Source organism: Suncus etruscus, chromosome 10, assembly GCF_024139225.1.
Source record: "Suncus etruscus isolate mSunEtr1 chromosome 10, mSunEtr1.pri.cur, whole genome shotgun sequence".
Lineage (NCBI taxonomy): Eukaryota > Metazoa > Chordata > Mammalia > Eulipotyphla > Soricidae > Suncus > Suncus etruscus.
The window spans coordinates 84,399,101-84,411,627 of NC_064857.1; the positions used below are offsets into that span (position 1 = coordinate 84,399,101).

The following is a 12,527-nucleotide window of genomic DNA, read 5'->3' on the forward strand; positions in this document are numbered from 1 at the left end:
ACACAATAATATGGGTGAAGCCAAGGAATGAACAAGATCATTTATTAGGAGTGTGGTATAACCACCTGCTCAGTGCAGATGTGATCAGGGGTGATCCTGTTGATATATCAGGGATCAAACCTAGGACTTCAGTATGCAAAGCATGTACTTTGGCCTTTTGAGCTATCACCTTGACCCCAAGAAGATATATTTGTTTTTAAGCCACACCTAGCTGTGCTGAGAGCTAATCATGGATTAGTGTTCATGTTCCTGACCATGCTCAGAGGATCATCCAGATAAATGAGGGCCAGATAAGTTGAGAATCAAATTTGATCCCTGAAATCAGAGTGGCCTGGAATCAAAATTAGCACTTCAGACATACAAGTGCTCTGCCACTGAGCCACACAGTCTGACTGATTCTGAGATAATCTGGAAAATAAGAAGGTAATATAATAGGATTATATGAATGGATTTAAAATAAATAGGGGCCGGAATGATAGCACAGCGGGTAGGATGCTTGCTTTGCATGTTGCCAACTTGGGTTCAATGCCAGCATCTCATAGTCCCCAAGCCTGCCAGGAGTGATTTCTGAGTGAACCAGGAGTAATAAGGGGGGGGGGGGAGGAGAGAGTGAGAGAGAAGAGATTATTCAGTGGGTAGGGCATTTATCTGCCATACACTGGCTGATTCCAGTTCAATTCCAGCACCTCATATAGTCTCTGGAGAACCCCCAGGAGTGATTCCTGAGTGTAGAGCTAGGAATAATCCCCTTAATATTGCCAGGTGTGACTTTCACTTCTCTCTCCCTCCCCCCCAATGATTAAAAAAGGAAAAGCACAATTATTCTTCTTTCTTTCTTTCTTTCTTTCTTTCTTTCTTTCTTTCTTTCTTTCTTTCTTTCTTTCTTTCTTTCTTTCTTTCTTTCTTTCTTTCTTTCTTTCTTTCTTTCTTTCTTTCTTTCCTTTCTTTCCTTTCTTTCCTTTCTTTCTTTCTTTTTTTTGGTGTGCGGGGCAGGATTGTGTCACACCCCTAAGTGCTCAGTGTCTATTTCTGGCTTGTGCTGAGGAATGACTTCTGCTGGTACTGTAGGACTGGCAATTAAGAGTCGGTCATTCTATGTAAGGCAAGCCCCCTTACTCTCTCTGGTCCAAAACTTACCTTACTTCCTTTCTTAAATTCACATCCAGAAGCTCAGGAATCACTCCTGGTGGTGCTTGAGACACTGTATGGAATGTCAGGGATCCATGCAAGGCAAATGCCCTAATTGCTGTACTATCACTCCAACCCCCAAACGTTTTTTTCCTATTAGAGAAATATTTAAAGAATTGTAGCCAGTAGAGATAATATAATTGTTGGATGAATGAGTTCAGGAATATAGGAAAACTGTTGAGTAGTGCTGAATTTGAGTTTCAGAATGATCAGAAGATGGTCTTAGTCCTCTTGGTAAAGTCTGTTAATTTGAACCTTAGAATCTTCTGAAGAGCTTTCAGAATTCAGGTCTTGTTTTGTATGATACTCTGGAAGTTTTACAGTGTTTAAATCTTGTGTATTTTAATTACAAAGCCAAAAGTAGCCCTGAGAACTGCCAGGTATGAACATAAAACTGAAAAAACAATTTTTTTTTGTTTTGGGGCCACATCTGGCCATGTCCAGGGTTTATTCTTAGTTCTGTACTGCAGGATGACTCCTGTAGCTTTGGGGGTCAATATGGGACAAGGCAAGCACCCTGCCCACTGTATTATCCTTTGCTATGCCCCATTTTTTAAAGTAAAACATTTAAAAATAAGAAAAGGGAATGATGTGTTGTTACTATTGTACTCCATTTTTCAGAGGACATTATTGGACTTACTGTATTATATTTTAGATCTATGGGAATCTTTTTTTTGGGGGGCACACCCAGTGACACTCAGGGGTTACTCCTGGTTATGCACTCAGAACTTTCTCCTGGGGATTGAACCCAGGTCCATCGTGAGCAGCCACGAGTAAGGCAAATGCCCTACTGCTGTACTATCACTCTGGCCTCAGAATCTTTTTTATATTTAATTAAAGAACTGTGGTTTCCAAAGTTATTGATGGTTGAGTTTTAGGCATATAATATTTCAACACCAATCCCAACACCATTGTCAACTCCCATTGTCAGTGTTCCAATAATCTGTCATCCCCCAGTCCTAATCCTGTCTGCCACCTTGGTGACATATTAAAGTTGTGTGGTTTCAGTTTATATTTCATATTTCCAGCATTGTTGAGTCTCAAGAAACTTATCTTTACATACTGTCACTTCTGTTCTATGGGAGCTGTTAGATATATTTAAGAAGCCAGTTGCTTGCTTTAAGAATTTCTTTAGAATTTTGGTGGAAAAGTCCCCCAGTTTAATGCTTATGATTGAACCATGTCATGGGAATCATTGGAATTGTTCTTATGGCCCCCATATGCGCCAATAACACCACGTGGCATTGCTTCTTATTTGCATAGGCACATTAAAATGGGAAAATACTATACATACAAATAAGATCCTATCTAATAGAGATTGGAACACACAAATCTTGTAGTGCAAAGGGACCTTACACCCTGAACATTGACATAATGACCTGGCACAGACCTTAGAAGAAAGGGCATAATCTATTCTCCCCTGAACCAGGGAAGCCATCCACGAAACATCCAGGCTGGTCTATAACATCACCTGGAAGCAATCCTCTACCACGGAAGACCTACACTGCTCAGACTTCGACCTGCTCAAAAGAGACTTCCCTTAACACTGAGAAGACTTAACAACAACAACGACCTGCTTACAGGACAGGGCTCCCTGCATTGCCCTTTGATTGTGAGGTGAAAGGAGAGGATGCTCCACATCCTGACTTCAATGTAAGATATGCAGATTCCAGGATCTTTAATACAGAAACATGATACCAACAACAGAGACTGTGTGAAAAATAAAAGTGTGTTGGCACTACAGACAATGTATTGGACTGGATGATCTAGCTTGCCTGGAGCCTAGACTTGGTCTTGTGCCAGGAAACTTCAGGGGTCTGGTCTTTTTGTACTTAGGCCAAGGTTATTTCTTTCCATGTCCCTCATATTTTGGTGGGCCTATGCAAACAACAATTGCCACTCTAACACCATTTTTACTGTGCTCCTTTGACTCTAATCCTTAAAAAGAACTCACTTAAAATTTGAGGTTAACTTAAGCTAATATGCATGTATATGGAAATGTAAGAAAATACTATGCCTGTAATGTTTAAGGAGTTACGTAAGTTTTATGGCTTTAGATTGCCTTGTGTACTGTTAAGAAATATTATAATGTGTTACAATCTGGGGACTTGAGGGACAAAGTAATTGTACATGGATTCTGTCTTATTTATCTTAATGTTCTTTGGCTGAAATTTCAAAGTTAAGATATCAGCAAGGGGACTTCTGAGAATTATGTTATGGGTGATTGTCCTTCCACTGTAACTTTACCTTGTCCTCTTTCTTTGCACCCTTGTTCTCATAATTAAAAATAAAAATTAAAAAAAAAAGAATTTCTTTGGACAATAGCAAATTGTAGATATTGAAGCTGAAATTGACCAAATAAATTACCTTGGAACTTTTACTCTGTACTTTTATTATTATTATTATTATTTTTTATTTTTTTGGTTTTTGGGCCACACCCGGCAATGCTCAGGGGTTACTCCTGGCTGTCTGCTCAGAAATAGCTCCTGGCAGGCACGGGGGACCATATGGGACACTGGGATTTGAACCAAGCACCTTTGGTCCTGGATCGGCTGCTTGCAAGGCAAACACCGCTGTGCTATCTCTCCGGGTCCCTACTCTGTACTTTTAGAACAGGAAAAAAAAATGGGGGGAACCACATCCATTGACGCTCAGGGGTTACTTCTGGCTATGTTCTCAGAAATCGCTCCTGGCTTCGGGAACCATATGGGACGCCGGGGGATCAAATATTACAAAGCATGGCATTATCAAAGATGGATATTTTGGTGACTAAGACAAAAGTTTTGGGAGAGTATATAGTCAAATGGCAAGAACAACAAAATGAAATTTCTTCTTGTATTCCCAACATATTAACTAAAGAAAATTACCCTCATCAATATGTTACAATGGCTCCTTTAAAATTTAGTCAGATTCATGTTTAAAATATTGATGACAGGTGATCATAAACTGTTTTGCTTAATTATAGCAATAATAAATTTTATTTCTAAAAGATAAGCCACATTCTAAGGGGCCGGCGAGGTGGCGCTAGAGGTAAGGTGTCTGCCTTGCAAGCACTAGCCAAGGAAGGACCGCGGTTCGATCCTCCGGTATCCCATATGGTTCCCCAAGCCAGGAGCAATTTCTGAGCGCTTAGCCAGGAGTAACTCCTGAGCATCAAATGGGTGTGGCCCAAAACAAAACAAAAAAAAGATAAGCCACATTCTATATTCATTTATATTTTTAATGTTTTATTTTTATTTCTTTATTTTTGTTTTTGGTCTACACTCGTTGATGCTCAAGGCTTACCCCTAGCTCTGTGCTCAGAAATGGCTCCTGGCAGGTTCATGTGACCATATGGAATCCCAGATTCCACATTCATTAGGATAAAATATGGGTTTGGTTTTTATATATTTTCATTCTACTTTTCTTTCCCTTTTGGTCAAAGGGATGGGTATTGGTTGGTTGGCTGGTTGATTTGGTTGATTGGTTAGTTGTTTGGTTTGGTTAGTTGGTTGTTTATAGACCACACCTGGTGTTGCTAAGGTTACTTCTGACTCTGCTCTTTGGAATTGCTCTTGGGCAGCCTGGGTAACCATGTGGGAATCAGGGGATTGAACCTTGGTCAGTTGCATGCAACACAAATGCTCTCTATCTGCTCTGCTATCACTCTGACCTCGAGAGATGAGATTTGGGGCCATACAGCAGTGTTCAGGGCTTACCCTTGGCAATGCATGGGGATCATTTGTGGTGCCAAGGATCAAACTAAGGTTGGCTGCATGAATAAGATAATTGTTATTATCTCTTTGACCATCATTCCATTATTTCACTGAATCCAGTGGAGATCAGATATAACTATGGGCCAGGGGTAAAGCAATGGTAAAGCATTTGTCTTCTATGTGTGAGTTCAATCCCCAGCACTAAGTATACACAGATACACAGATACCCTTGTGTGTGTGTGTGTGTGTGTGTGTGTGTGTGTGTGTGTGTGTGTGTGTACACACACACACACACAAGAGTGAGAGAAAGCATACAATTTAAAGAAATTTTCTTCAAACCAGAGAGATAATACAATGAGTAAGGTGCTGCCCTGAAGATCATTGTCCATAATTGATCCTTGACACCCCATATGGTTCCCATATCCACCATGAATGAACCCTGAGTCCAGCTGGGTGTGGTCCCCAAACCAAAACTTATTTTTTTGATGTGTGTTCTGACATTGGAACCATTACAGCAGGTAAGGCGTGCCTTGCACACTTATCTGGATTCGCTCCCCAGCCTCCCTTAGCCAGCCAGAGTAATTTCTTTGTTTTTTAGGATGAAATATAAGACGTTAATACTAGTGTTTTCAAGCTTTAATAAAATATATACCAATTCCAAGGATCAAACATGAAATCAAAAATAAAATCCATGGGTTTACTCTTCATAAGCACCAAAATTAAAACCTGTTCATGGAAACCTGTGTTACTTTTGTTTGGATATTGCATTCAGAGATGCATGGAAATAGGAAAACAGTGTTCACTGAATGCATCATAATTAAAAATTTAACTAACAGTTCAAAATCACACATAAAGGAAAGAACCTGAAAAGGTTCCTATTACTAAAGTAATTCAGGAAAACATTTTTTTCTGCAGAAAAAAAATACATTTCTTCTATGTACATGTAGATTCCTACATGAAAGAATTCAGTTTCAGATAGAAAAGGGTTGCTCCTTGAACAAGACCTCAATAGATTGCCAAAATGCTGTGTTTACCGCTGCAAAGGAGAATTGAAATTGAAAGAATACAAGGTAAGTTAAAGCAAGAACAACTCCTGAGCAGTAGCAGAATTGATGAAAGTAGAAAGAAGACTTAGAAGAAGTTCAAAGACTGCCTCAAACTCTGACCAGAAAGGAACAGAGAACCAAGCAAAGCTGAGATCAGATGATACAGCTGCAGTGGGATGCTTGAAACTAGAATTTCTGGTCATTGGCGGTTACAGAAACTCAATAAAATTATCTTAAAATGAAATTAGACCAGGCATCAAAAATGGCATCAAGAACCAATATTACATGACCAGATAGTGCAACGCAGCGTTGCCATTTAAAAAAACTTTCCGAAATAACATCAAGTCACCAGAAGACCTCTGCTTTGAATCAGTCTTGGAAGCTTAGGAGAGTCCCTGACTGTCTAGGAGAGACAGCACAATGGTCCCAAAGGAAGCTCTGCTGATATGTTTTAGTACCAGAAACTCTTGTATAGTCTCTGAGACTTGGGTTCTTCAAAGCGAGGGAACTGCATCAGGCTTCTTCCAAACAAAAACACTCGATCTTTTGTTGACAATGAAGTAAATCGGGGTTGTTAAACACAGCCCCAACTTTGTCAGGGAAAGCAAAAGTGCAAAGTTAAGCAAGGTAAAGAAAAAAAATCACAGAAACTTCATCCCGGGGTAGAACATTAAAGCACTTTGCTTCCTAATACAGTATGTCAAAGTAGCATATAAACCGAATTTGCCAAATAGAAAAGTTTCCACATCTTCAAAAATGAGAATGCCTGCAGCACTTGTGATTCTGGACCACCATAAGCTACTCACACTAAAAGACTTAGATGTTTGAAGAAAATAAATTAATATTGAAACAAAGGTTTTGTCAACCTTCAACATGAATTGTTAGAAATTACTTACTGGCCCCCACCAGGTTAAAGATGAAAGGGGGCCCTAAGGAGTCTAGGAGCTGATAGACACACAAGTGTTCTTTTTTAAAACTAGTTTATTAAATATTATTAAATATTGCTTCTCCCAGGACATTTTTCCCAGGACATGTAAGGTTTCTGAGCGATCATATTAAAATACAGCTTTAATATAAAGTTTATCACAGTTTTACAGTATTCAAAATGACAGATCTGCCTTAAAAAATAAAATACGATTACATCCAAAACATAAGAAAGCATTTAAATAAACAAGTTTAGCATTTCTATTACTTTTTAGTATAAAACAGGATATTAAGTCTATTGCAGGCAAGCAGACTGGTGTATTTCCTATTTTGAAATGTGCCTCATTTTAAACATGCTATGTAAGTTCACTATACAAAAGATGGCATTTTTGATGGAAAAAGTGCACCGTGAATTTTTTTGCCAGCTTAGAATAGTTAATTCTTAGTCAAAAAAGTCTTTTTCTTTTTAAAATTAAAGGCTGAATTCAGATTTGTTGTTGTCACATTTGTCAGCCTTCCTGGTTTAAAAACAATAGTGTCTATGGATGCCCCCCAGGGGACAGTGTAAGATTAGCCATTAAATCACGAACAGCTGCAAATATTGTGCATTCACCTTGTCGTGGAGGGTTCATCTCTGCAAACCTCCTCAGAATGTTGCTGACCATCAGAGGAATACCAACAGGAGAGTTCTGCTGTCTGGGAATGTCTGCCTGCTGGGTGGTACCTGAAGCCATGTCATAAATGATTGGAACTATAATACTAACAGGTTCTTGGGGAGGGACCAAGATTTTCTGAGTTAGCTGCAGAAAGAATAGCATTTTGGATTTCAGCACCACAGCCGTTGTCCCAGGAGGTGCAATTGATGGGGTGCTGGGAGGGATTGTCAGGCAAAACTGAACATTCCATTTTAGTTGTGTTGTCTGGTCAGGGAACAGCTCTAGTTTCATAATATGCACACAGTCCCTCAGGATGTGTGTGGGAGCTCTTAGCAGCTTGGTGAAGGCTATTAATGTATTGGCTTTGAATGGTGGTCCTGCAACTCTTGTTTCAAAGAAGTTTTCCAAAACTTGGAGCTCATCAGTTTTCCACTGCCCAGCATTTTCAGGGGTCACTTTGAGCTGAAGAGTTTGGTTGGTTTTGGGACTTAGGGCTACTCTGCATTTCAATGCATCAGTCTTGAACATGATCACTCCAGGTTCATTAGAATTTATCAGTTGTAGCGTTTCCTGCTGAATAATTCTTTGAAGGTGTCGCCTCATGATGATGGACCCCAGGAATCTCTCAAGCGGAGAACACAGGTAACTACCGGCCAGACCTGGCACAAGACCTGGGGTTGGAGAGGGCAGTAGTAAAATGTCCAAGGCACTGTGAGTGAGGATGGTGGGCATGGAAGCCGCCCAGGAGCGCTGAGGTAGTTTACAAGGCAGAGGCATGTTGGTTGGCATTCTCTGGCAACTGGTTCCAGCTCTGGAGGAATGAGAAGCATCTGGAACTGGAGAGTGTAGTGAAGGGTTGGCTGGTGACATTCCAGGCCTGCGTGTTGCTGGTGAGGGGCCAGACACTTGAGGAGACCCTGGCCAAGTCCCTTCTTGTCCACTAGATGACACCATAGTATATGGTGAACTAGGGTCTAGGGTTCCATGTGGACTAGCCAAACTGGCCCCTGGTCCTATTGAGATTCCATGTGAGGATGGGGGAGGAGTTGGAACAAATAACGCTGGTGATGGGGTTTTCAAAGCCCCACTGGGGGAGCTGGCGGCATGCAGATTTTCAGAAGACTGAGTATGCATCCTAGAGGGAGATTGGCTAACTGCAGTAGGGTAAGATGTAGGAGGCGAAGTAAGAGGATAAGCGCCAGAAGATGCGGGTTGCTTGGGGTACGGCTTTTGCTGGGGTGGTTGGAGCTGGGAGATTAAAGAACCCCTTCTATCTCCTACTGGAGAAGGGGGATTGTCTTCATTGACAGATCTTCTTTGAGCATTGCTGTCAACAAACATACTCAGGAATGTCTTTAGTCCTGGTGCAGGATAAAAACCTTTAACTAACTTGCTATTATCAAAAAGACTATAAGCCCCGTCCCGGATTGCCACAACACCTTGACTTTGGAAATATATATCAATGCAATACATGTTCCTAAAGGCCAATCTGATGTGTGTGGATGACTGTGGCAGAATGGAGAAGCACTGGTATGCAGTGTTGGTTCTATGGGTTAGGCCCAACATCGGCACAGTGGGGAGTTTGTTGATGGCATTTAATGGAGCCTGAGTATCAAATAGTACCTGTAGCAACTGAACCACATTTGGTGTTTTGTTGAACATTTCTTGAAGCTGATGGAGAATAGTATTGTGACAATTACTGCAACCTGAGTTTGGACCAACAGTTCCCAAAGAAATGTGAAATTTCTGATGGGTAGAATTCCACTGGATACTAACTGAGCTTCCCTTGGTGGTTCCATAACACAAGGTAAGTTTTTGGTAATTATACATACGAACTTCTGAGAAAATATTTAGATGAGCCGGTATGTCTGGGAGAGAATGTGCAAATTCCAGCACACACTCATATAATCGTGCAATGCTATTCCAGTCATTAAGGAACATTTCAACCACTTTTCGACCACCAACAGGTTCAGAGGGCATGTTTTCATACATCAGATAAACATGCCGGGAAGATCCTTGTTCCCTGGTAGTAGTGCCATGAAGTGGACAATTTGCAAACTCTAACTCGGCCACCCAGGTGCGGTTATTTTGACCTTGTAATCGGAAAGTGCAATTGAGCAGAGAGCGGTTCAAAGCCTTTTGGGTTTCCTCACTGACACCCTTCCAGACAGGAATTTTCAATAAGCGAATTGCGTGGCTGAAGCCATGACCTTCCATTTGTATTCCTTGATGTGGAATCTCGAAATGAGACAACTCCAACCCAAGTCCTACAAATGGCATATTCGTATCACACATAGCAACGAAGTGAGCTAGAACTTTATTGAAGGCACACGTTTCTACTGTTTGTTTGGTTTTTTTGAGTTCTACTGGACATAGATCATCAGACAACTTGCGCTTAGTACCAGTTTGGGGATATTTCCCATCTTTTATAGGGAAAACAAAGTCATGGGTATTTTCCTTGAACTGCTGAAACAGGAGTGCAGTGACTGAGCTATCTTCATGATCAGGGGTGTTTACAGACATGAAGTAGTACTTGTATGTCAGCTGGGTGGGTATATTAGGAACTTCTAACATTTCCACCACAATGTAGTACTGTGGAAGACGGGTGAGTTTAATGAAGAGCTTATTCTTAGAAAGACTTTCAATAGGATGGGTTGTATAATTGGACAGCTGCAGTGTTTCAGAGCTTATTGTAGGCAGATGTTTTATTGATTGTTTGCAGCGCTGTTGTCCAAGCCAAAACTTAAGTTGTTGAATCCAAGGAATGATACGTATCATATCGTCGTTCAGAGATTTTTCCATGTCATCCAGTGTGGACTGGTCAAGTCCATAAAGCATCAACTGGAACATTCCAGAATGCAAATCGACAAAAATGTGTAGACACTCTGAATTACCACAGGGCTCCAAGATAGGAACAATAAGAGCTGGCAGTGTAGTCTGTATGGAAGAATTCTCACGGGCATTGAAGCCTCTGAGGATGGTTTTAAGTTCCTGGAGTTTCTGATGGGCTCTTGCACGGACGCTGTCAATCAGGAGTTTTTCTACTGATAAGTGATCAATGTTCATGGCTCTTTCTACTAATTTAGAATCAGAACTTAGCAGAGGAGGATCATGAAAAATGTGTAAAGGCTTGGAAACATCAGTCTCTTGGATTTTAATTGTAACTTTATGAACAGATGATGGTCCCATTTTTCTTCCAAGAACTTGCTGATTCCAAACTGAGAGTGTGAGGCACTTTCCAGCACGATACCTTTCCATCTGCACAAATTCTCCCCACGGCTGTCGGATTAACAACAGGGTTTGGGAATGTAACACTTCTAATTGAAGCGCTAAGCAGAAAGAATGGAGGCAATTGTACATGTCCCGAAGAGGTTTCTCATCAGCCAAAAGCCTGGACTGTACCAACTGATGGATAAAGTCAATCTGCATGCTATGAACTAGTGCTCGCCCATCTCCTGTTTCCTTGTCCTCAACCAGAATTTCTAGCTGGAGGAGACGCCAGGGAACGGCAGGGTCATCTCCCATCACGGTCAAGGTAGCTTCAAATTCTCCTTCCACTCGAAACTTCACCCGGCCATTGGCAACTGTCAGATTGGCCAGCTGGGGAGGAAGATCTGCGGTTCCCAGTCGGTGTCTAAGGATCTGATTGAGTTGGTGAAGTGTGGCTTGTTTCTCAAGTTTGGTAACTGGGTCTGGAGGGATAATTCTGTCCCGAATGCAGGTGGGCAGTCGTGGATAAGACCCAGTCGTGAGGACATCGATCGCATAGGGGACGGCCAAACTGGGCAAGCGAGCGTGGACCAGGGTCTCCCTCGCCAACGAGGCCAGGCGGTCGGCAGTGTCCACGAACAGGGCGGCCTGCTGGTCTAGAAAGCTCGAGATCCTGGCACACTTCCCCACTCGGCCAAGCTGATCGGCCCATCTTACCAGTGCGAGGACTCGAACGAAGAGCCTGCGCGAGCGGCTGGCGAACTGCACGATCTCGATTTTCCTCTCCAGGTCGGACTTCCTGGGCAGCAGGTCGGCCAAGACCAGGAGCTCGGCGTAGGTCCGGTGCAGCAGCAGCTCGAGCAGCGCGCTCAGCCGGGCCCCGGGCCTGCCTCCAGCGCCGCCTCCGGCCGCGACCGGCGGGCGCTTCTCCGGCTGTGCGGGGGCCATGGCGGCGCGGCCGGGGTCGCTTCGGGGCAGCGCGCCACCCAGGCGGCCCTCGGCCACCGGGCGGAGACGCCGCGCCCAGACCCAGCGCGGGAGGCGCCGCGCCCGCCGGGAGGACCGCACCGGCCCGGGAGCCCCGACGGAGGGACGAGCGGCGCGGGGAGCGAGCGGGGACGGGCCGGGAAAGATGGCGAGAGCGCGAGCGCAAGCTGCGCCTGCGCCGCTCGCGCCTGCCTGCCTGGCTGCCCAGGGTGGCTTCCGGTCTGGCTTTGCTTTTGCTTTTGGACGGAAGCCCAGCCACAGACATGGTTATCGTCACGGTGCTTACGCAGACACTAGTATAAGGGAACGAATGAAAAATAAATCTTCCGTTCAGCTTTTCCTTTATTTCCTTTTCCTCTTCTTCCTTTCTCTCATTCTTCCTCTTCTTCCTCCTCTTCTACTTTTTCCTCTTCTTTTCCTCCTCCTCCTCCTCCTCTTCTTCTTTCTTCTCCTCCTCTCCTCCTCCTCCTCCTCTTCTTCTTCTTCTTCTTCTTCTTCTTCTTCTTCTTCTTCTTCTTCTTCTTCTTCTTCTTCTTCTTCTTCTTCTTCTTCTTCTTATCTTCTTCATCTTCTCTTCTTTCTTCTTTCTCTTCTTCCTTTTCCTTTTCTTTTTCCTTCTTCGTCTTCTGTTTTTCTTCTTTCTCTTCCTTTTTTCTCCTTATCCTCCTCCTCTTTCTTTTTCTTCCTCTCCTCTCCTCTCCTCTCCTCTCCTCTCTCTCTCTCTCTCTCTCTCTCTCTCTCTCTCTCTCTCTCTCTCTCATCATTTTCGATTTTGGTGACATGTAGGGTAAGTATAAAACACACTCTGTGTAGTAAGAACA

General features: G+C 42.9%; 2 protein-coding genes across 2 annotated transcripts in view; one reads left to right on the forward strand and one right to left on the reverse strand.

Annotated features, from left to right (window-relative positions):
• Positions 1-7,209: 7,209 nt before the first annotated feature.
• On the reverse strand, positions 7,210-11,667 carry LOC126020237 (mediator of RNA polymerase II transcription subunit 14-like). Its single transcript, XM_049781687.1, has one exon. The coding sequence runs from the start codon at positions 11,665-11,667 to the stop codon at positions 7,393-7,395; it is 4,275 nt and encodes a 1,424-aa protein (XP_049637644.1). The 3' UTR covers positions 7,210-7,392.
• The window catches only part of LOC126020239 (zinc finger protein 420-like), a 49,091-nt gene continuing 48,229 nt past the window's right edge, over positions 11,666-12,527 (forward strand). Inside the window, exon 1 of the mRNA XM_049781688.1 lies at positions 11,666-12,002. Coding sequence (XP_049637645.1) covers positions 11,666-12,002 — 337 coding nt within the window. The remainder of the gene's footprint in view (positions 12,003-12,527) is intronic.